The sequence below is a fragment of the Limulus polyphemus genome, unplaced genomic scaffold, assembly GCF_000517525.1.
Source record: "Limulus polyphemus unplaced genomic scaffold, Limulus_polyphemus-2.1.2 Scaffold1415, whole genome shotgun sequence".
In the NCBI taxonomy this organism is placed as follows: domain Eukaryota; kingdom Metazoa; phylum Arthropoda; class Merostomata; order Xiphosura; family Limulidae; genus Limulus; species Limulus polyphemus.
This window is the reverse complement of record NW_013667025.1, coordinates 28,144-54,455: the sequence shown is the minus strand read 5'-3', so window position 1 is coordinate 54,455 and position 26,312 is coordinate 28,144. Positions and strand designations below refer to the sequence as shown.

Genomic DNA, 26,312 nt, shown 5'->3' with positions numbered 1-26,312 from the left:
GTCGGACTTACAACGCTAGAATCCGGTTCGATACTCGTGGTGGGCAGAGCACATATAGCCCAATTGAGTAGCTTTGTGTCTTAATTAACAAACAAACAAACAATTAAAGTTACGGTTTCAGTTAGAAGTGATAATCTGAAGGACGAAGACGGTGAGAGGACTTTTTGAATGCACTCAAATTAAACATAAAGATAAGAGTTTGTTTGTTGTTTACCGCAAAGCTACACAATGAGCTATATGTGCTGTGCCCACCACGGATGTCAAAGCCCAAGTTTTAGCGTTATAAGTCCTCAGATTTATCGCTGAGCCAACTTTTAATAGAATTCTGCCACACGGTATTAAAATTAGATTGGTTGTCAGCAAATGAACATAACACTTATTAAATACTTTTATATGCTACTCAGTCAGCAGAAATAATTAAAACTTGCTAATGATGTGTAAATTCCTAGCCCTTTAGTATTTCTAAGATGTAATAATAACGTTCCTTACTCTATTTCCTTACTCAGCGAATCTTTGGTAATTGCTCTGTGGTTTAAAAGGCGCTTTTGTAAAACCATAGCGATATTCAGTGGCTAATCAAAACAATATATTCAAAAAGTCTAAAAAACTTGCGTTCTGTCTTTACTTTATACCAAACCAAGCAGAATTTGCTTTTTCAATACTCTGTCCCCCAGTAGATCAGCTGTAAATTTACAAACTTACAGCGCTAAAATCCGGGGCTCGATTCCTCGTGGTGGTCAGAGCACAGACAGGTTATTGTGTAGCTTTGCTCTGAAACAAATAAACGAACTTTGCGATAGTTTATTTATTCTCAATCTTACGTTTTATATAACAGGAAGCTTTATGAAAAAAACTAAAAAATATTCTGATGTAAACTATTTTTCATATAAAAGTATAATATCAATTAATAAGAAATATAAAACGGTTTAACCAGGCATGCTATTATCTTATATATATGTATTCAATTTGAAAAATATTTAAATCTTATGCTTAGAATTTTTTTCTGTACTCATATTGTCCTCACTTTTTTGTAAGAATTTTGTTTATCCGCGAAAAGTATGACTTTAAATTTTAAAAATATGTTTTAATCTTCCACGAGTAACTATTTTCAACTGATTATGGATTTAATTAACATCAGCCGAATAATCACAAAAGGAATAGCTTTTCAACCAATAAGGTTAGATACATTAGAAAGATGCCATCTGCGGAATTTTAACCATGTTTTGCAATTAATGATAATTGTATATCATTAAATGTATGTACATTTTTCAAACTATTGTTACCCATTCAAGTTAGAATAAGAATAATATATTTTTGAATAAGCAACACGGAAGACCGGTGAAGTGACTCTAGTAAACAAAACAAAAAGTCTGCATCATTATGTTTCACTTTAACCAAGATACTTAGAACGGGCAACATTTCTAGATGAATTCACAAGTGAATTGCGTGCTCTCGTTGTTGAATGCTATGTAACTATTTTTGAGAAAATGTATTTTGTGTTATTCTAAAGTGGAAAACATTTATCAAGAAACCTTTACGAGACCATCCATTTGACTTTACTGAATACAGTCCGCCAGGGTAATGAATAATTAAATAAAAAATAATGATAAGACTTGAGTCCTCATTGCTATCTCTGCCACATATTAAACAGTTCGTTAATAACATAATCCAAACATTTCTTATTTCGTCTTGTTAAGTTTGAAATATAAGAATGTTTTATATACTTGTCTCAAATAAGTACTATTAAACCGTAATTACTGTTATAATGAAAATTCTTTAAAAGCGGTGTTTCACCACATTCATATATGTAGTCCAGACATTTATTTTATTGGACCCTAGTTTCTAATCCGCTTTAGGAGTTGTCATCAGGTTTAATGAAACGGAAGCTCCAATAAAAAAAAAATGTTTGGATTACATATATGAATGTAGGAAACCTAGTTTTTAATCATTTTTATTGTAGTTTAATATTACCCGCATTACAATAGGATAACTCTTCATAATTATTGTCGTTTGCTACAATGTAGATATATTACAATTACATCAAAAAAAGACTGATTAATAATTAAATTGAGAGAAAGTTGTCATTTAAATCTAACTTTTTCATCATTATAATTGACATTACAATATATTTTTAAAATGAGCTATCTGTGCTGTGCCTACCACGAGTATCGAAACTCGGTTTTTAGCGTTGTAAGTCCGTAGACATGCCGCTGAGCCACTGGGGGGCATTTTAGAAGATATTTGTAAGAGTTGTACTGGTTAAGGATGTGGAACAAGAATCTGTTTTTACACGCTTTGTAATTCCTATTCATCTTATACTCCTTTGAGAAGAACTATATTTGTACGGTGATTTTTTTTGTAGCCATGTAAATACCCACAAAAGTGACAAAAAAGTGTCACGATGTTGGCTCGTAGTAATGTTTAGTAATCAAGTTCTTATCAGTTACTAGTGTGTAGCATAGACATAGGTACAAAAACCACACAATGAAACAATAGCATTTTTCACTCTCTCTTCACACCGTCAACTAGTGACGTGGGTAGTAAAAATGGTGGTGGTCTGTTTGTCCGAGGGCCCATTATTTCAAAGGCCGGCCCCCCCCAGTGGCACAGCGGTATGCCTGCGGACTTACAACGCTAGAATCCGGGTTTCGATACCCGTGGTAGGCAGAGCACAGATAGCCCGTTGTGTAGCTTTGTGCTTAATTACAAGCAAACCAAAGGCCCGATAGTCCGAAGATGTGTTTATTTTATTTCATATAACAGTTAACACGTTAAATTGATTATTTCGTTAAATTTGTGAAACTTTATGACAATAACACCCCAAGATATGACCTAAAAGCTTGCAATTTTCATGAATAGATGGATAATGTATATTCTCATTTTTCCGATGTTATTTTCTTGCATGCATGTATAGTGTTAGCTGTAGAACCCGCACATTTACGCGTAAGGATTGGATTTGGGAATCTAACTTTTCTGAGAGAATGGACATTCAAAATTCTTATTCCTGACAACGAAGGTTTTATCTCCGAATCATTAAGCATGTTGAAAGCTTCCAGTCAGTAAAAGTATCTTAACACCGAGCCAGTGCAATGAGCTGTAGATTACGGTGTCGATTCAAATATTTCTGTTGTTTGTATTTAAAACGAGAGCAAGCCGTCAGGGACGGCTGGTCCCCCGAACCCCCACTAAGATGTACCCTTTAAACTTTTCATTTGAGATTGCGTTCATATATTATAGACATACGAATATGTTAATTCATTGAGTTTTGACTTATATTGTGAAAACCAAAAATTTTTGACTATCGGGCCTTCGGAACGCTGGGCGAGCGCCGTAAAAATAGAAAGATGACGCAAAGGAACGTTGTGTACATGTACATAGGCTATAGAGTAACACGTTTCGTATTTCCTTTGCCATCATTCAAGCCATTGTCTTTGTATTTACTTTTCTACAAAGCTTTATATAGTAGCATACTCATGTGTAATGAATCTCTGCTTAATATACGTTTAAACGGTCTTTAAATGGTGCGGAAATAATGCTTAATTAAGTAATGATTTTTAACTAATCGACATAGAATTGTTTAAGTTCATACAACGCACATTCGTTTCACATTTTCACATACTTTCAATAAATTAGTTTTGAGCATTTGACAAAGTCTTTCGAATGCATATTTCTGATTATTCTTTATTAGAGACTATAATAAAATTTCCAGTTGCAGACTGTTTTATCAAACGGGAATGAGAATGAAATATTCAATCATCCTTTGCTAATAAGTTGTATTTTTTTATTTTTTAAACAAATTTGATTTAATCCTTCATTTTCGTCCCTTGTCTACTTACTGTGAAGTGTCTCTATAGCACCCCAATAAACACCAAAACAGTGGTTTTTGTGTTCTTTCATATTGACAATTATGCCTTAAATTGGATCCAATTTAAATTTTTTGTTAAAAAATATTAGAAGTAAGCTAAACAAGAAAGTTACAAAAGCACTATTAAACCATAATTATTGTATTTATGAAAATTCTTTAAAAAGCGGGTGTTCGCCACATTCCGATATGTAATCCAAACATTTATTTCATTGGACCTTATCATGAACCTCCAACTTAAAGAAAGAATTAGTTTTAAGTTCTACCCTAAAAATCTTAATTCAATGTGGACATCCCTATGATTCAGAATCCTACCACACTTCTTCTTTTAATCTTTTGAAAGCTCACCTCCCCCCTCCCCAAATGATGTGAAGGAACATCATAGAATATTTGGTTAACTAAGTAGTGTGGATACTGATTGGAAAATAAGAAAATACCACTTACTTCGATGAGTTTGAGCATAAAAAACACAATGCCCCTATTTAAAACTTTAACAAGTCTGTTTTTATGAAAAGAATTGTTGAAATGTCTGATGAAGTATTATCAAATGTGTTCTATAATGCAAGGTCATTTCCTATGGATACAGAAACATAGAAAATCTATTAATGATGTATTTTAAGAGAATGAGCTCAAGTGGTGTCATTATTTAGAAAAGTTTGAACTCATTAGATATCAGGGTATTCTTATAATAGAGAAAGCTATTGTTACGACAGCGGAAGTCACGTGACGCTGGTAACACGTCATGAGTTTCTCGAAGGATCCTGACTTTTCCTCGCAACTCTAGTCTTGTATTGAAAAGTTGTATTAAAAAAATAAACTAGTTTTATGTAAGAAAAGACTTGTATCACTGAAGTTCCTCGGGAAGAATTTTTACCGGAAATTAACAAATGACCAGAGACGTAACACTATCATTGCTAACTGGTTTAAAACTTTCGAGCTATGTAGAGAAGGATGAACAAATACACTTGCTTCCCTTGAGTCATAGAAATGCTAGAAGTGATTTTATCCAACTATTAAAAATCCTAGCAGCTTGGATTCAGTACTTGTAATAAGTGTTTTTTTTATATATCAAGTTATACACTTAGTACTGTCATTAAGGTGGCTTATATTCGAGGTAATAAGTACAAGTCTTGTAAACCTAGACTCTAAACTTTATTATAAGTTTAAATTGTCTCTTGTAAAATTATTAACTTGTAGTTGTATTGTATGTTGTATGTATGTATTGTAGGTTGTTTGTGTTGATAGTTCTCATTTTACAACCCTTATATTTTGAATATGTACTTGAATGTGAAATGTTATATTCAGTTGGGTTGAATTCATTATTTATTGTTTAGGAATCAGTGTTGACCTCAGTTAGCAGTATGGTTCAGTTTTTACCTGTTTATTATTGTGTTCAACTTCGGTACCATAATAATATGTTGTCATATATATAATTAAACATCAGGCAGAAAGTATCTCACCAAACTGTAATTTGGGAGATGTATCAAAACTGTAACTACATTAAAGTTGTATGAACTCTAAAACAGGCTGATGCTTAATATGCAACTCACTTTTCACAAATATTTATTCCCTATACGAAAAAATGAAAAATTGATTATTAATCAAAGTAAATAACTTAGTTGAATCCAGATGTTAAGAAGCTCAGCTAGATGAAGCATTATCTAACTAGTTGAGACCAGTGTTGGTTCTGACATTAACACCATCCTAGTCTATCACTGGATTGAATTCCTGAAAAAAATCAAATATGGTAACTCAATAATTATTTGCCCCCTAGTGACACAGCAGTATATCTGTGGACTTACAACACTAGAAACCAGGTTTTGATACCTATGGTGAGCAGAGTACAGATAGCCCATTGTGTAGCTTTGTACTTAACTTCAAATAACCAAAAACAATAATTATTTATGTATTTTCAACTTTACAAGATCTGGTAGCATAGTAATAAAAAATGTTTCAATGTATTGTAATTGAGCAATCATTTTAGTTTTATAATCAATCAAAACTTGCATAATGGGTGAAGGCAATAATACTATATAGCATTTACATTAAAAATTAATTTAGCTTATTACAGTAGTCTCTCCTTTTTTATATATGATAGCCTTATATTAAACTGCCTTCTTTGCTCTTTCTCCGAATGCATGTGATTATGGTCTTTGCTTTCATTTGTGAACTTAGAGTTAATGTATGTATTGTTGAGTTACAAAGATTTTGATAAATGCAATTTTTTATTTTTTTTCCTTAGGAGAATTTTGTGAATTATTTTATGTAATTATAGAAGTCTTTTGCAAAATTATGAAAATTGCTGAGATGCAGTGAAGCTGGTCTCTTCGTGTTCTATAGAAAATGAGCAGCAAGCGAAAGCCACTCAGTTAGATTGAATCAAACTTTCAAACAATAGGAACACCCAAGAAAGTTGCTAAAGTTGTAACTTGAAAGATAGGAATAAAAATGTGGAAGAAAAAAAAGGTCTTGCTGCTATGTCATAAGATATATATATATAGTAGTAAAGATATAGATCATTATATAATAGAACTGGCAAGTTTTCAAGATTGGAACATTTTGTTCCCTTTTAATTTTTTTTTTTTATTTCACAGGAAGTTGGCAGCATTATTGGAAAGGTGAGCACACTTTTGGTACTTTTCCAAAATTTTTTTAATTTTACTTTCAGAAGTAGTTTTTGATTTTTTTTCTTAAGATAAGAACTGGTTGTAGATTGCTAACATGATTTAAGTATGCCTTTCATGACTGTTTCAAGTAATGTGTCTGTGATCTGGGAAAAAAATAATGTAATAATTAATTTTTAATTCATTGATATTGGACCAGAATGTGTCCAGGCTTCTAAAAGAATTTGACCTGACACAAAAATTGTATAACATATCATACTCATGTTGGTAATCAAAGGAACTGGCGAAAAGTCATTATTTTTAGCAATAATTGGTAGATGGTTTCTTAAGTTTATTATGTTTGTTTACCCATGTGCTTCTGTGAAAAGTCCTGCAATGCACAGCTGTATGTCTGTTAATTGCTGTTTTATATAATATAATTAGCCATGAGCTTTGGTGCAGAAGTCCTACAATGCACAGTTGTTTGTTTGTTAATTGCTGTTTTATATCATATAATTAGCCATGAGCTTTGGTGCAGAAGTCCTACCATGCACAGTTGTTTATTTGTTAATTGCTGTTTTGTATCATATAATTAGCCATATGCTTTAGTGCAGAAGCCCTGCAATGCACAGCTGTTAATTTGTTAATTGCTGTTTTATATCATATAATTAGCCATGAGCTTTGGTGCAGAAGTCCTACAATGCACAGTTGTTTGTTTGTTAATTGCTGTTTTATATCATATAATTAGCCATGTGTCAATTTTAATTGCTGTTTTATATCATATAATTAGCCATGAGCTTTGGTGCAGAAGTCCTATAATGCACAGTTGTTTATTTGTTAATTGCTGTTTTGTATCATATAATTAGCCATGTGTCAATTTTAATTCCTGTTGTATATCATATAATTAGCCATGAGCTTTGGTGCAGAAGTCCAACAATGCACAGTTGTTTGTTTGTTAATTGTTGTTATATATCATATAATTAGCCATATGCTTTGGTGCAGAAGTCCTGCAATCCACAGCTGTTAATTTGTTAATTGCTGTTTTATATCATATAATTAGCCATGTGTCAATTTTAATTGCTGTTTTATATCATATAATTAGCCATGTGTCAATTTTAATTCCTGTTTTATATTATATAATTAGCCTTGAGCTTTGGTGCAGAAGTCCTACAATGCATAGTTGTTTATTTGTTAATTGCTGTTTTATGTCATGTGATTAGCCATGTGTTTTGGTGCAGAAGTCCTGCAATACACAGCTGTTAGTTTGCAATTGCTGTTTTATATCATATAATTAGCCATGTGCTTCTGTGCAAAGTCCTGCAATGCACAGCTGTTTGTTTGTTAGTTGCTGTTTTGTATCACATAATTAGCCAACTGCTTTTGTATTTATGCTGGTATCATATTTTATAATGTTATCATTTATTATTTATTTGATCAAACACAAGAAAATAAACACAAGAAAAATTAAAATGCATTAATTGACTCTCTCAACATTAGGAACATTTATCATTATAATTGCTATCTTTGAAGAATAATATACCAAACAATATAATTATTAATATGAAATACAAGCCATCTCAATAATAATTATTATTTAGATGGCTTGTATTTCATATTACTATTGCTTTATCTTTTTAACAAGTTTTCTTTGTTTAACAGAAAGGTGACAACATAAAGAAATTCCGTGAAGAGGTAAGCTAGTATAGTTTGTTAGAAATAGCGCAAACTCAGTTTTCTAATATTTTTGACAGGTGACAGAAGTCTTAATCTGTTGCAAGTTCTTTAAAAAAGAAACCATAAATATATTGCTTTTTCAGGCTTTGTAATCAAGCAATTTGAAATGTCAGTGTCAGAACTTATCAAAATTTTAAAACACTGTGCTCGGAATATATGAAAATAAGCTTTTGTTTATTACCATTTTTTTGTAGTTCATTAAATAGATTAATAATATATTTGTTTCTAAAATTTTAATTAAAGATATATATGTTTCCAAAGAATTCAATTATGCTAAACAATGTAAATTTCATGCTACATTATGTTAATACAAATGAAAACTGGAAATAAACATCTACAATGTGTTGGATGTAACCAAAAACATTTTTGTTTTTTCTAAAACTGTAAACTATTTTTTTATAAAATTTTATAAGGTTACTTTGTGATGGAGTGAGAACTACATTTGTATATAATTTAAATGACACTTAATCGAAAGTACCAAAATAATGCTCTAGTCTTGAAATGTTGTTTGGGCTGCTTTATGTGTATATATACATTTGTTTTATAAAAACTTGTTACTGAGTAGGCTTATCATAGTATTATTTATATGAACTTTAAATTATAATTGCCCTCTCTTGATGACTTAACAGTAAGTTTGAGAGCTTATAATGCTAAAATTTGGGATTTGAACCTACAGTGGACACAACAAATAGCCTATTACATAGCATCGTACTTGACAAAAAAAATTATAATTGTGCTTTCTTTGCATGTGTCCCCCAAACTGTAGTATGTAATAGATGTCTGAAATCAAATGAAATGGTTAAAATTATTTAATCAAGTTTCTAAACAAGGAAAATTATTGTTAAAAGATTTATAGTTTTGTGTATCTAAAATAACAGTGTTTAGTGAATTGTGAAATAGGTTAATATTGATCAAGTATCTTTTTTTTTCTGTTATAATTCAAAAAGTAATAAATGTTTATAAAATAATCACTTCATACGTACTGTAGTTGACCATTAGTATAATTGCTGAAGAAAATCAAATGACAAAGATGAGTGGTTGATACTTATAAAAAAGTAATTGAGAAATGTTTGAGAAAGATCAAATAAAAAGGCTCATAATTTTTTCATAGGTCCATTATAATGCTTTATTGTTAGAAAAATAATGTAGGAATTTTTTAATAACACCATTCCACCAATATGGGATATCATTAGTGACCATTTTGTATTTATTTTTCAATAAAGATTTATTTGTTTGTTTGTAATTAAGCACAAAGCTACACAATGGGCTATCTGTGCTCTGCCCACCACGGGTATCGAAACCCGGATTCTAAAGATTTATATATAAATGATGTATAAATTAGCATTAAATACTTTAAACAGTGCTTTAGGAAGTGTATTGATGATGAAACAAAGGTGAAGATAAAATATGACAAACAATAAGCAAAAAAATGTCATCCATGAGATTCCTTTTGTCTGGGGGAAAAAAAAAACTACAGTAGGGAGACAAGATGACATTTTGGTGAAATAAATTAAAAGAACACAAAGACAATACAAGACTAATGAGAACTCTGTCATTGCAGGGCACACTCTTTTAACAGGGCATACAATCAACTTGGACAATTACAAGCTCATTCACACAGACAAGTTTTGGAAAACCAGGAAGATCAAGGAAGCTTTCTAAATTCACACACTAAAGCCTTCTCAGAACAAAGATTTGAAAATTAGAAGTTTTTAGTAACCACTGGTTAACACACAGGGATACACAAATGTCACTAAAACCAAACTAGAACCACCTCATGAACCAATGAGGAACCAGAAACTCCTAATCAAAACACTGAAGTTCCAGTACTGTATGATTCATGGTCTGCATCAAACATCCTCACCAAACACCATATATGTGAGGTGCAATCACTTCTTATTATGACCTGAAGATGGAAAATTGGCCTTCTTTATTGATACCCTTTCAGTAAAATTCAACTGTCTTTGTAAAGCAGTTGGTGCACATTTTCACGTTTATTTCATCATATTATTATATACAGTTAAATCATTTATATTAGTGAAAAACTGCTATTGATTTATTGATCATTTTTATTCCCCAGAGTGGAGCCAAAATTAATATTTCTGATAACTCGTGTCCAGAGCGTATTGTCACAGTTACAGGAGCCACAGATGCTATATTAAAAGCTTTCACACTTATTACTAGAAAGTTGGAAGAGGTAAGCCTTCCTCCTTCTTGTACTGGTTTTGACATGTTTGAATTTATTTATATTGACCAAGATTATCATTTGCTTTAACTTTACATTGTATTCACCCAGTGCATGTAGAAGTTATTAGTTCAATATGTCAACTGATTCATCAATAAGTAACTGTTATTGTTTCAGTACAGAGAAGCATGCTGTTTCTCAGTAGTAGGTGTGAGTCCAGTATATTTACCTGAAACCTTAGTGAGAAAATTATATATAAAATGGTAATTATTTAGGCATATGTTTTATAAAAGTTTAAATGTAGGAATGATGTCATTATTGCCCACTGTATTCATGAGGACAGGGGAGTTGTTTGTTTGATAATGATAATACGTATCAAGAGTCCCAGCTATCCACACTCATGGAAAATTGTAGACTTAATTAATACTCTTTGTTCTAGATCACTGCAATACTTAGCAATTTCATTTTTTATAGGATTTGCACAACACTCCTGGTTTCAATGTTCCCAAGCCTCCAGTCACCCTTCGGCTCATTGTTCCAGCCAGCCAGTGTGGCTCGCTTATTGGAAAAGGAGGATCAAAGATTAAAGAAATTAGAGAAGTAAATGATTTATTAGTACATTACCTTGAACCTGAATCTGATCATGCACATATGTAGGGGGGAGGGGTTGGCTGAACCTCTTATTTTTATGATGTAAACAAATTATACTTATATAGTTATAGCACAGCTGCTTATGACATTTAATGTTTTCTACATAGTCTACATTCTTCTGATGAAGCATTAGCATTTTTTGGCTTTAAATAGTCACATGCAATGGCTGCTGTTGATACTTTGTAATTGGAAGCCTGAAGCCGTATTGCTACTGTCGGTTTTGTAGGCTGGATTCTTTACAGTAGGTGTCTCTGACTTGTTGGTGATAAATTTCAACAATAAATAAACAGCAATATTGTCTACTTGTTTTAAAATAATATATTAAAACATGTCAAACATATATACAAATGTTCCTTACATGGTTGGTTATCACAGTTGTATCTAGAGCTTTAAATAATTGTCTCTCTTTTTTTTTGTCAAAGCATGCTTCAGCGTACCAAATATCTTTATGTTGCTGGAACTGTTTGTCACACTGCCACTAAGTTCATGTTCATATGAATGTTTGGTATCTGCTCTCTGCCAATTGAATAGCTACCTGAGATGTACACAAACTGAAGAAAGCCTGAATGCTCTAGTTTTAATACATAATCATTATTACACTGCTATCAACATTGAAACTATATGTAAGTTATTTATGGAATGGAGCATGCTAACTTGTTATTTATGGAATGCAAACATGTACGTATAGGATAGCCAATGATTGAAATAGTTAATATATTATTGTTGTACAGAGTTGTTTAAATCAGTAATATAATTTAACAATTAATAACTACTCTGCATGTATATAATACAGTACTTTATTATAATAAAACATACATATTTATGATAATTTAAATGCAGTGTTTCAACAGAATGATGAGTTGTTATTGTTTCATTGGATGTTTGTGGATTTTATGTGAACAGCAATGCAATGCAAAATTGCTTCCAGATTTAATCTCATAGCATCTATTTTTTACAAAATTTCTGGTGGGGCATGCCCCCAGACACCTGTAGAATTAGCATGCTTTGCATGCTGATTGCGCTTCACAAAATATGTGTTGACTTTTGATCTCATGAATTAGAATCCCCTTTCAAACATTCTGCATACAGGCCTGCTGATATACTGAGATTCTGTAGATTAACTACAATAGTTAATTATGTTGTTGAATCTTTAAATAGCTTATGCTTTAAACTGATGAAAGGATTAAAAACAAAAAGTGATTATTATTTTAGCATAGAAGATAAATTGAAGTGTCAGTAATAGATGTGCTAAATACAGTTATTATGAACTGACCTAAACAAACAGTCAGTTAATTCTGAAGTAACCCATGACTTATACAATAGTAATTGGCAAGTTAATGGTGAATTGACTAAACCAAATATTTACAACATATTAATATACAAGTTTTTCAGGAAATTAACTACACCAGAAAATAAATTAATAACATACCAACTGAATGGTTTTTCAGGGAATTAACTACATCAGAAAATATATTAATAACATACCAATTAAATGGGTTTTACAGAGAATTAACTATATAAATATAAAAACAAGGAAGAATAATTAATATGTAAAATATTATACTAATTATATATTCATGATGTCAAAAAAATACATAGGTTCAAGAAGTCTTAATATAAAATTATCAAAAACCCTATAACCTGAGCACTTTCAAAATATGCTTTTGAAAGCACTCAGGTTATAGGAGTTTTATCGTTTTATACTAATTATATATTTGTTAATTAACTACTACTTTTATGCTAATTATGTAACTTGCATTAATCTTGGTACGTATGTGCAGTTTATTAGACTAAGTACTATCATTATAAAGTTCAAAATATAACTGTCAGATGTCATAAGATTTTAGATTATAGCTGAGATTGTATCCTAGAAGAAATTTCATCATGACAAAATGACTCATTTGACATCACAAACACTACATATGGATATTTTTATGAATTATCTACTCATATTCTTTATAAAGTGAGATTTACTAGGACTATATACATTTATTCAAATATATATACATGCAGACAGAAAATAAAAAAGTTGGTAATTATAATAAGATTCCAGTGAAAAAAAAGCAAAAAGACTTGTAAAGTTGTATATCGTTTATAGCGTGGGATGGGTTGAGCTTTGAATATAGCTTGGAAAGCATCCATAATTCTAAAAGCCAGCTGAGAAAGCTTATGATTGTAAAATTCACTTTAAAAAATTACTTTGGGCATGTTTATTTTAAAAGACATGAAGAGTAAGTTAGATTTCAATGTACATATTGTATTTACATCTCAGACTTTGTTTTTATAATTATAAAATGGCTTCAGTATTTACATAAAACTGCTTATGCAAAAGTTTTGCAAAATATGCTTGTAAATGGGAGTGGACAATAGATATTAACTGTTTCAGTTAACTATTGTAGTTTATTAATTTTGTACCTTCCTGGCCAACAATTACATGAAATCTCATAGAATAAAAAGAAGACTACCATATAATTTCATTGGTTGATGTCTTTACAGACGAATTTATATGTAATTTTCTTTTCATCAGATTACAGGGGCATCTATACAAGTGGCAAGTGAGATGTTGCCCAACTCTACAGAGAGAGCAGTTACTATTTCAGGGACAGCTGATGCAATCACGAAATGTATCTACCAAACCTGTTGTGTGATGATGGAGGTTAGATATTTTCAGGATTAAATTTAACATTTAAAGGAAAGTGAAAATAATACAACAAAATTTACTTACCTTCAAATATTATCTTAACTTTCTTAAGATGAGGGGTCATTTTGAAAGCTAGAATGCCAACTCCAGGAGTTAAGTCTTAGTTTACATCTCCACTGATCTATCTGTATTTTTAATGACCTGTTTTATTTTATTTTTATTTATGTTTCATTAGAGCAACTACATTTCCCCCAAAACTGACTATAGATTGAAAATATAATTATATATATATATATGTTGGATATGGTAAGTTTGAGCATATACTTTTAATTTCATTTTTTATGTGAGGATTGAGAACAGACAGTGTATTACTATTGCAGCAAATGTCTCTCTTATTAGCATACTTTGTACTATTCCCACTCTTTAATTTTGACACAAATTTCGTTCTTGAGTCCTATATGTATGATGCAATTTTTTGTTGTGTTGTATACACATAAATATATATAGGCACACATAATCTTATTACAGAGAATAGTTTTAATTAAAGGTTAAAGTGGTTTCAATAACTGAACGGGAAAAAATATACATGAATAGAAAAATATTCTTTAGTACAGAGACTGTTTACCAAGTAATCCAATTGTTTTAACTTAAATTTTGTATAAGCATTGTTAACATCTTAAACAGTGCTAATGATTTTGGTGTTGTAGGTATAAGATATGTGATTATTAAATTCTAACTTTGTTAGGCTTTGCACAGATTACTAATTCCTCCTAGGTATACCAAGGCAATTTTTTTTTTAACCTTTACATTTGCCAAACACTTTCACAGCACTTTTGAGCGTAAGTTTCGCCAATACTGACATGTGGATATTTTTTCTATATGAATGTTTAGGACAGTGTAAGTTGGAAGAATTTCTCTTTGCTTTGTAAACTGCTTCATTTGTTTCATTCTTCTGACATTTATACTTTTGCTATAATTTATCCTTTTCTCTTATTAACTCTAAAATATCAGAATCTATCCAAGATTTATCCTGTGTATTCCTCTTTTTTATTTTAATCTCAAATGTATTTTTCAATTCAATTTCATTTAACACACAAACCAATTTTTTATAGATTATCTCAGGATATTTTAATCCTAAGAACTCTTCCCAATTATAGTTGTTTATGTCATTTATAACACTATTTATTTTAATTTTATTAATCACTAAAACATTATCTATGCTCTTTTTCATAGTTTGTTTATTCTTTTTAAATTGCCTTTTAAATTATCCAAAATCATCCTATGATCTGATATTTTTCCTTGATCACATAGCTTTTTACATTTATACCTGTAAGTTTTGTACACACATGATTTAAACAAAAGTTAACCAACTTTCCACTTTTCCATTTTGATCTTGTGTTAACATATATATTTTGTTGAAATCCATTAAAATGTAATAAGTTTTGATAGTCATTGACCAGAGTACTATTTTCATTATTTTTTATTTAATATTCATATTTATATCACTAAGATATACTATATGTTTACAGTTTTTAATTCATTTAGCAATTTTTCCAAATTTCCCTCTGTTGAGGCTGTAAACAAATCCTGTGTAAGTGTAACTTTTATAGCTTGAGAAGTTTTCTACATTGGAATCATTCCAAGAAAATTACCTAAAACTATATTACATCAAAGAGATAACAGTTTTTAATGTTAATTGTATATATCAGACTGTGTGCCTTACACATTTTCTGTTCTTCACAGTCCTCTCCAAAGGGAGCAACAATACCATACCGTCCAAAGCCAACAATGCCACCAGTAATATTTGCAGGTGGTCAGGCCTACACTGTTCAGGGGCAGTATGCTATCCCACATCCTGATGTTAGTATATGGTCACCGGTAATTCCACATTTCTTGTTTGTCTGTGTGTATAGCATTTTAATTTTCTATGCTTTTTCTTTCAAGGTGTTAATAGTTAATAGTTACTCTTCTTGTACAACTTAAATTGTACAAATGTTTTATGTAATTTACAAAAATGATATGTTTTGAGTGAAATCATACATTCAAAGCAGGTTAATCTTTTTTTTAAGTCTTTATTAAAGTTTGTTGTTTTATATCTTATTAACATAAACCTGCAGCTGTAGCACTTTAATTTTTGAAAATTTGTTAAACTGATTTTTCCAAAGCTGATAACATAGATTGAAATGTGTGTCACTTTGAAAAAAAATTATCATTTCTCATGTAACATGAGGTTAATCTGCCTAAAGCTCTGTCCAAGATGTATGCATTGTAATATTTTATAAATAATAACATCATGAATGCAAAATACCATATTTCCTATGTAGTTATAGTTAACTGCCAATATTTATCACTGAAATATATTAATAAGCACAAATGTGACTTCATTTTTCAATATTTTTTTCATACTGATTGTTAAAATTGTATTTTATAATCAATTTTGAATATTAGTGCAAAAAAAGGGTGTTAAAATGAAAGGATTTTTAAATTAAAGGCTTGTGCATGAAATCAAAGAAAACTAAAAATCAATCTGATTTGTATTTTATGTAAAAATTAGCTAGAGTTTTTAGTAGGAGTGTACCATACAGTAGGTTAGTATATATACAGTATTATAGTTTGATTACATTTTATTTATAGTAGATAATTAGCTCAAATAATTATTTTGATATAAAGTGATACTTGTGTAGAAACAGGCCAATTTTAGCTATTTTGCCATCCTAGGCAAGTTTTCAATTAACCTCTCTCCAGTTTTACATTTAATTGTACATGAAATTCATAGGACTACAAATCAAGTGAATTTATTTATTAAATCCTGAGGAAATGCGACAGTAACAGTTAATGCATGAAGTTATGCCAGTTGCAAATTTTACAGGTATGATTATTCACTTTTCTTACTTTCATTGAGAAAAAATCACTCATTGCTTCCTTCAAGTCCACTTTTTGTGCAGTTTCATACTCAATTGAAAAGTTTGCCAGTCCAACCAGTCCTTTTTTATGATGGTTAATCTTAGGTATTTAATCAGCTGAGTTTGGTAAAGCTTCTCTCTCCACTTGCATTGGTAATGATAAAGTCAACAGAATTTTCAGTGCAACAAAGGTTTTGGAAATGACAATTCTAATTTGGTAACTATTTGTGAGAGGACTGCAATATGTTTTACCGTTCTATCATACTGCTATCAGTTGCTTCATTACTTGATAAGTGAACTTGGAAATCCATGAAGTGTTTCAGCAAGTCCACTGAGCTCATTTTCAATTGTCAGCAGTGCAGTACAGGAAACTGAACAATGAGCTGTATTCCTATAGTTTCTGAAACTTCCCTTACACTAATTCAATGGCTGTATCAACATTTTGTTAAAGAAATTGGGCTTGACGTTTTGCTGTGAATTAAGGATAGTTTCATTGAAGTTTTCTTGTAAAAACACTGTTTTCTTCTATCATGATCAAACATGATGCCTTTATGAAAGTTGTCCAGTGATTTTCATTTCTTAAGCATGCTTGTTTATGTCCATAAATGCCTCTGAAGATCTTTCATCGGTACAGGACTGACGAAAGAAACCTGTTGTTTTTGTAGTTGTAGAGTAGCTTGAGACATATCAAGCTCACTTTTAAGCAGGTTGATATCATACAGCAAGTCCTGCAGTACCACAAGACTAGTCACCGTTTTGAAACTTAGCGTCAGTTGACTTTGCTTCTGGACATGATTTGATTCTACTGTTTTTAGTGAAGGTGTTGTTTTTGCAATGGAAACCTAAGCATCATAGACATCTCCCAGCTGGTATTGGAGTGCATGCACCGAATCTTTGAAGTTCCTAAACTCAGACTTTAACTCAGACTTAATTCACTAACTGCATGAGCACTGTGTCAGTAGAATGGACCAAAATATGTTACCCTATAATTGATACCATGTTCGTCAACTTTTACCAATTATCAAGTCTCAGTTATTATAGCCTTGCAGGAATACTCACTTTCATTTTCATAAATTGCTAATATCAACAGGATAATTACTTGTGTTTTGAAGTGGAATCATGTAGAAACTTCACCCCAAATACACAGTTAGCTCATCATTGTGAAATATAAAACAAATGTTATGACATCATATTAATAGCTGATTTTTTAAAAATTCAAACAAACTCTAGCAGTTATTGCTGTAATTAACTTTTTTGTTCTTTTGATCACAGCTAACCAAGCTACATCAGTTAGCTCTACAAAATGCCCCACTTTTACCAACTCATGCTCTTGGAACTCTAACTGCTCAAGGAACCTTTTTTTTTTTCTAGTATGATATTAAAGATATAATATATCAATGTTTGCTTACACCTTGTTCTAAGCAGTCCTTTTACAACTGCAAGTTTCTGCCATTTCAAAGCTATTTCCATGAAGAAATATTGGTAGTAGGATATTTTCAAAACTGAATTTTTAGTTGTATTAAGGAAACCTAAATGATGTTCATTGAGAAACTAATAGCACCTTTACTACAAAGTGGCTTGTGTCTGGACATAACAAAAATTCTCAAACTTCCCAACCTCTGATAACCATGAAACTTTCAGAGGTTTTTGGATATGCCTCAGAGGGTTTCTGAAATCTTTTACTTATTCTATTTCTAACTTATGCAAGTTTTAAATTAATTCCTTGCCAATGCTTTAGCACACATTTCCCAAACTCTGATAATCATGAAACCTTCAGGAGTTCTTAGGCAAGGCTCAGGTATCCAGCTCACCTAGAAATACAAGTTAGGTAATATATTAACCCTTTCACTGCAGCTATGACATATATTTCCCAGTGCACTGGGAAATATAAGTCCCAGCTGCAATGAATGTGTTAAAAATAGCTCCATTAATATGAAGCAGTTGGCTAGTAGGATTGAATTTTTAAAAACAATTATTCCAATGTTCAATAGACCTGCATAGCAAATGATGTGTGCCCATGCCATCTTGTCATCAACAAGAAGCAAAGGATATAAATGCTTTGTGTAGCACCTGGTACTTTTGCTAATGAACATAAATATGTTTTATTTTTACATACTTGTAGCTCATATTTGTAAACATAACAAATTTTATAAGGACTTTTTAATATCATTTTATCAAAAAGAAATACAAAACTAATTTTTCTTCAAAATTATACAACTCTAAATTGATAACATCATTTGGAATACTCTTTTAAAGAAAACGTTAAACAAAATCAAATTACAACCAAAGTTGTGCGAATGAGTTTATCATAAAATCATTTGACCTCATAGAAAAAATACATTTATAGTAAAACCTAAAATATTACCTTTGTTAAAATCCTTCAACTACAGAAAGTAAAAGTTTAATAAATATATATTTATCATGAAACCTTCTATCCATGTAAATGAAAATGTGTGTGAGTAAAATTCTATAATTTTATCAATGAAAAAAGGTTAATAGTAAAATAGGTATCTTAGCAGCTGCTTGAAAATATATGAATATACTGTAGGTTTTTTAAACTAGAAATTATCACATTATACCAGTAAAGAGTTTGGTTAGACAAGAGGGTTCCCACACATTTTTTTCAAAGGCTTAGCAAGCACAGCAACTCACTATTGAATATATATATATATATATAATAACCTTAATTAAAAAATATTTTGATCTTACAGAACTTAATAAACATTTCTGCCAAACCTTGGCATTTTATCATCAGCATATTGCTATATCTTATACATTTTATACAGTTTTCATTTATCCCTTAGTTACTTGTAACATTTTTAAAATATACCACAATCAAATCATAAAGTTTTTAAATGAAACATATACTGAAATCTTGCAACTTCTTGCCAAAAAATAAGAGGATTACGGACAGAACTTTTCATTTTTTAAAATTTAGAATCAAGATTTAACTGCTTAATTGTGATATTGCTTCAGTCTCAGTTTCTAGTATGTACCTGTAATAATAACTTTCTCTTGTTTAAATATTTAATGTAGACATGAATAAGAAACTGGAGCTGTATGCTGATGCAGGATTGCTTATGTCACCAGCTTTAGCTTCACTTGCAGCACACGGCAGTCTACGTCCTGGTACTTCTGCCACTCCCAACATCATTGCACCTGGAACTGTAACAGAAATGAATATTCCAAATGATCTGATTGGCTGTGTTATTGGCAAAGGTGGAGCTAAAATAAATGAAATTAGGTAAAAATCATTGTATTTTATTGCACTGAAGAAGCAACAAAGGTGAAGATCACAAGGTTTTTACAAGTTTTATATACTAGTTATTTTTTAACATTATTAGTAATTGCACAAATGTGAGGTTTACTGATGAGTAGGGGTAGTATTCTCAAAATGTGCCCCCAAAGACTAAGCATGTAATATTCTCTTCTTTTTTTTTCACATGTTTCATCAAAATATTTAAAACTAGTGCTGAATGCCTCAGTTTTTCATGACAGTTACAGATTTAAAAGATATATACCTTTATATGAAATTGATTGTTTTAACCCTCAGGATATAGGTAGGCCAAATTGCACATTTCATTATCTGTTTTACAGAGTTACATTCAAAACTTCATTAAACTACTTTATTATTAATGTACGTCAATGAACTTGATATCAGAATGAAGTGTTTGATTTAAGTTTTTATATTATATATATTGCTAACACATAGTCTAAATTCATAGCCTCTGTTAGATATACACAACTGTTTCATTTAAACTTAATACGAGAGTTATGATTTAGATATTTATAAATTATCAGTATTAAACTTAGTATTTTTAGAATCGATAGTTATGCCAAGTTTGCTTAAGTAACTGTTTATGAATCATTTGTTGCCTAGTTCAGTTTATGTCATATTACTCAAACTTTCTGAATATTTCTCTTTGCTTTAAGTGGGTAATGTTACATCATAATGTCTTGTAGTTTATAGAAAGTTCTAGGCATCAGGCAGGCAACATATATATAGGTGACCAAATCAGTGCAAGAAAGTGAAGTTAGTGAAATTAAAAGTGAAAAAAAGTAAAGTTAAACTGCGTGACTGTGAGTTTACCAATAAAGAATGTATAGTGGCAATTTCTAAAGTGAAAGTATCACAGCTTGTATCGTAATAACAGAGATAGAGGAGAATAAGTTGTCTTGTCAAAGGGTGTTCTAAAGTAATTGAACCCACCTGTGTGGACTTTGACGAAAAGGAGACAATTATTTAAAGCTCTGGATACAACTGTGGTAACCTACAGTTATAGTGGTGACTTTAAAGTGAGTGTCACAGCCTTGTATTGTAACAACAGAGGAGAGGAGAATAATTTGTCTTGTCAAAGGGTGTTCTAAAGTAAATGAACTCGCCTGTATGGACTTTGACAAATAAGAGACAATTATTCAGAGCTCTGGATACTACTGTGATAACCAACAGTGTAACAATTTTTGTACATATTTTTTACTTGTTTTGAATATGTTATTTTAAAATAAGTGGATTGTGTGCTGTTCATTTATTGTTGACATTTATCGTCAATAACTCACAGACACCTACTCTAAAGAATCCAGTCCTATAAAAACCTAACAGTCTCCAATCTTCTTGTTTTACTGGTATTTAAACCAAAAAGTAAAGCCCACATTTCATGCATTCCAATAAAATCCTGTCTTTCAAAAAAAAATGTCAGTAATTCCTTCTGTCATTTGCTACTAGATTATTTGTAAGAAAGAAAGATTTTAATTTCCTGAATTTCTTATAAGGCTAGCTCTTTCTGATGACAGATTTTGAATTATTTGGCCTACAGTTTCATTCTTTGCTATCACCAAGGCACTTTGACCAACCAAAGGAATCATTTTAAACCACTTCTAGCTTAATTAGAAAGCCAGTTAAATTATATAGTTATAAGACTTTGTGTTCTAAATTGAATATTTGAAATAAATAAAGATAAATAAATCAAGACTTTTACTGCAAAAGACCCACACATAAGTACTAAAGTTCTTGTTTTTATGTATTTTTTATTTATTGTTGTAAAAGTAACTAATATGTAAAAAATTAGAAACTTATTAGATAACTTATTGTTTTATTAACTAGTTTACTAATGAGACACAGTTTAAAGAGCAATAAAATAACAGAATTGAATGGAAGCAGTTGTGAAATGGTTAGAGGGCTGAAAATGTTTGGATAAATAACTGTAATTGTCTGTTACAATAAGCAATAATTCTAGAAAGCTAAAATGGTAATTTAGATTTATATTGTATTTTTACGTGGTGGTTACAACTTCAGTCAAATGAACCAAGCCTGTATACAGGGAGGTTTTATTGGAAAATTTTTTTATATTCATTTAGGAGGTTCTAGAGGTTATGTAAAAGAAATGTGAAAACTTTAAGAAGAAAATGGTTTTTATTCTTAACATGAAAATCACCTTGCACTTGGCAATCTCTGTAAAGGCTTTGTATATTTTCACAGAAATCTGTAATAAAAATACTTAATTAAAAAATATGATTTTTTTTTATGTACAACAGACTTGTAATGTTCTTTAAAAGTCTACCAAATTCGTGAAGATATACATAATAAATTCAGAGTTATACTGTATATAGTTTCATTGTTACAAAGCTAGTCAGAGGGTTAAATAACTGTTTAGATTATATAGGTCAGTTATAAAGATATTCCTTTATGTGTATGATGAGTGAATGTGTTCTTTTAAGAAAACAATTTGTGTGAAATGTTTGTGATTTATATATTACTTTGTTTAATAGGCAACTCTCTGGGGCCACTATAAAGATCTCCAATTCAGATGAAAGTTCCAAAGACAGAACTGTGTCAATATCTGGAACACCTGAAGCCATTAACTTAGCACAATACTTGATCAATACAAGGTAAGACAAATTGCTATTTCATTAGTATACAATGAAAGGTAAGATCTTACTTAAATATGTGTATGGATTGAGACCTACAGAGTATTAATCGATATCTGCATTTCTGTTTTATCTTTTTCTGAATGAAAATTACTTTTATACACAATTAACTTTTGGGGAAAATATCAGCCCATATTAAGAATACTCAATATTTTATAGAATATCATCCAAGTAATCCAAAATGTTTTTAGTTAATAATTCGAGTTTACAGATAACACATATGTTAACTTACATTGATATTAAATAAAAAAACTTTCATTGTCACATAACTTGCATAAATAAGTGACTACAAGTTCTAAGCGATGTAACAATATTATATGTAAAACTCACAATTCTCTAGCGAACAATAATTAAGCCCATTTCTAGATTTAATTCAGGTTTCTGTAGAAAAGAACATATCAACATATCATCTAAGGAATTTCATAAATCTGAAATAACAATCATGACAAAAATCACATCACTATAGACCACCTTTCCTTACTAACACATGAAATTAAGACTAGCTAACAATGCAATAGGCTTTGTCACTGCTGATATAACACATAACAATTAAGTACTAGTATCTATGTTTACTTCCTCAATTTTTTTACAGTTGGAGCTACTTTTATGAATACGTATACCTAAAGAAATAAACTCTCCTTAATGATACACATATACTTTCGTTTGCTCTCTCTGTCTTCTCTCTACATATACTGTATATAATATTTTTGAGCTGGTGATGATAATGCCAGGTAAGGGAACAAACATACAAAGTATCATCACATTATAATATACTTTTTATTTAATAACAACCTTTTAAGTTCTAGTTAGAATATTTTAGTAATTAATAGATCCACTGTATATAAATCCACAATTTTATTAACAGTAAAGTTTCATCCTGTGATAATTGTGCAACTCTAATTGAAACTTGTCAAAACACTGAAAAAAAACTAAATTTTCATTATTTGATCTTTTTTCATATTGTTATTCTTTAAACATTAATATTTAAATCTGTAGTTTAATTTTGGTTCTTTAGAATAAGGTTTTAAAAGATTAATAATTGGTAATGGCTTAGTCTTTTAATACATGTATTTAATGATGAACCTTTTGCAGAGTCCATTTTTAACAGAGTTAGACAACACCTAGACTTGGAATCTGGATTTCTAGTTTGAAATTCAAAATAAAGGAACATAAGTTTAAATAAATTAGTTAGTATTATATATTTGTGTGCTTAATGCACATTATTTCTTATTTATATCAATATTTATTAAAATACTGTAGTTTTCCTAGCAGCAATGGTTTATACGTAATTGTACTTTAAGCATGACTTTCATCCTCCCTTTAAGATAAAGGTAACACCAACATTTCTAACATAAGTTGTTAAAGCAAGCATGATAACAGTTCTTTCTTCACATTCACAATTTGAGCCCAAGATCACAGCAAGCTGAGATTTAAGATAGTAGCCATCATACCAGGACATCATATGCTAAGTGCAGGGTTTAACATCAAACTTTTAAAATAAACTTGCTAATGGAACATGAAAACATTCTTCTTGTGTAAACCAATCTGTTTCATCCCTTTGTCTTTTAAAAATATCGTTAGTATGCTATTCTTTTCTAATTAGATGTTTTTGCTGCCACCTTCAAGATCTCCAGTTCAGATGAAAATTCCAAAAACAGAATTGTATAATATTTGAATTTTCAATATTATATTTTCTTTCATATATTTTTCATCTGACTAATTTGCTGTTTTAATCTGTAATTTATGAGAGATTGATAATTGGCAGTGGCTAAGACTTGTAGTTTAAGCTTGATTTTTTTAGAATGTTACGTTAGTATAGGAAACAAGCATACAAAGTACCTTTACATTATGGATATATTTTATATGTAGTGTCAACAAGTATAAAAATGAAAATTAAATTTTCTCTTTTAATTGAAAAAAATAGTTGTGCAAAACTTTTTATTGTCACCAATGCATCAACTTGTGGTGCCTATTTTACTGCAAATTAATATTCATATTTTGGTTGTAATAGATTTAATAAATAAGTTTTGAATCAGGGTTATAATAATGGAAACACCATAACCAAATCTGCACAGAGTCAGTTATTGGGCATGGGTGAGGGTCAGACTATGCAAGTCATGACCTTTTACAGAATGCCATTCAACATGGTATTAAGTATTTGATGTCAGAATGATCAGTTATTCATTTTACCATACATTGATGATTTACTGACAGCTTGTGATAGAGGAAAGTAAATACCAGATGCAATATACAGGGTTACTGAAAAAACACTGTAAATATGCAGTTTGGAGGTCTTAGAGGCTATGAGAATGCAGTATGCAAGCTGCATGATGGACAAAAGTATTTTTAATCTTCACATGAACATTACTTGCACTCTGAATTGTCAGAGTCTGAGTACTAACCTGATATTCTGTGTACAACAGACTTGTACTTTGTACTAAAAATTGGTCACATTTTGCATAGATACACATAGTAAACTTGGAAATTTATTCACTATTCCATCTCAACTGCAAGATCAAGCCTATGTACATTTGGTTAACATAAAGACAATGTATCTTTCTTTTCTGAGTACATCATTTCACACTAATATAAGTAACAGATTTTATTTTATTTTTTAAATGACAGTAAACAATTACATCTGGTAATAATGCATTAACTATTTTCAAAGATTTTAAACATCACATGTTAAAATGCTTGACTTCTTATTTGTATGTTTGTTTCTTAATAATGGTCATGATCGTCTTCAGGTGAAAAGAATTGAAATAGATACATCTGAAAAAGTTAAATTGTTTTATGCATGCATAAACACAAATTTAAGGTGTGAATTTATGCATTATAGTCAACTATAACCAGACATAAACATTTTAAACTACATATATGCGCAGTAGATGAAAAATAGATGCACTGCAGTAATTGAAAGCATATACTCAATCGACTGTAACACTTTTGCACCAAGTCAATTGTAAAAAAATACAAAGAGCATATCAGTTACAAATATGAACCAAAGGTTATACGGCTAAGTAACTTATTTGAAGTTTCAGCCCACTCAATGAACTGTAATACATGTGCACTAAGTCAATTGTAAGAAGATGCAAAGAACATATCAATTACAAATATGAACCAAAAGATTTAGGGTTAAGTAATTAATTTATAGTTTCAGTCCATGATAATGCCATCAGAACAAACAAGAAAAAAAAAATTCTTAAACTGATCAACAAAATTAATAGATAAATTCAATGTCCAGCTTTCTCAATTAGTTGATTTCACATTATCATGTGATCTGGTGGTTAGGGTGCTTGACTCACAATCTGTGGGTTGCAGGTTCTAACCCCCATCACCAAACACATTTGCCCTTTCAGCCATGAGGGTATTATAATGTTACAGTCAGTCCCACTTTTTGTTGGTAAAAGAGTAACCCAAGAGTTGGTGGTGGATGGTGTTGACTAACTGTCTTCGCTCTAGTCTATCACTGCTAAATTATGGACAGCTAGTGCAGGTAGCCCCCGTGTAGCTTTGCATGAAATTCAAACTAAACTGCATTATCACTTCTATAATACAACTGGTTTCATAACCTATCATGGAGTTACCTTTTTTACAAACTACCATATACAGTACTTTCAGTTTGAGCAATTAGGCTCTACTTTACTTCACTACAAAAGTATTCCTCCAAACAAATTTTATCAATAATAAATTTACTTTTATTAATGGGATAATAATATGTTATACATTTACGTTAGATCCCACTTTTTCCCCATTTTCTTGTAATAATAATTCATGATTGTGTGGCAGCTAAGCATCGGTAGAATTA

At 30.5% G+C, this 26,312-nt stretch overlaps 1 protein-coding gene across 5 annotated transcripts in view; it reads left to right on the top strand.

Moving 5' to 3' along the window:
- LOC106463467 (poly(rC)-binding protein 3-like) overlaps positions 1-26,312 on the top strand; it is a 212,854-nt gene that overhangs the window by 162,245 nt on the left and 24,297 nt on the right. For 4 of the 5 annotated variants that reach the window (XR_001291061.2, XR_002611502.1, XM_022390964.1 and 1 more), the window contains exons 3-11: positions 6,457-6,480; positions 8,125-8,157; positions 10,280-10,396; positions 10,859-10,984; positions 13,563-13,691; positions 15,420-15,554; positions 17,852-17,930; positions 19,616-19,823; positions 22,346-22,465. Coding sequence is in view for 3 of the 5 variants with exons in the window: in XM_022390964.1 (XP_022246672.1) it covers positions 6,457-6,480; positions 8,125-8,157; positions 10,280-10,396; positions 10,859-10,984; positions 13,563-13,691; positions 15,420-15,554; positions 17,852-17,930; positions 19,616-19,823; positions 22,346-22,465 (971 nt within the window). In the remaining 2 variants the exon portion in view is untranslated. The remainder of the gene's footprint in view (positions 1-6,456; positions 6,481-8,124; positions 8,158-10,279; positions 10,397-10,858; positions 10,985-13,562; positions 13,692-15,419; positions 15,555-17,851; positions 17,931-19,615; positions 19,824-22,345; positions 22,466-26,312) is intronic. The other variant, XM_022390965.1, reaches the window with a different exon arrangement.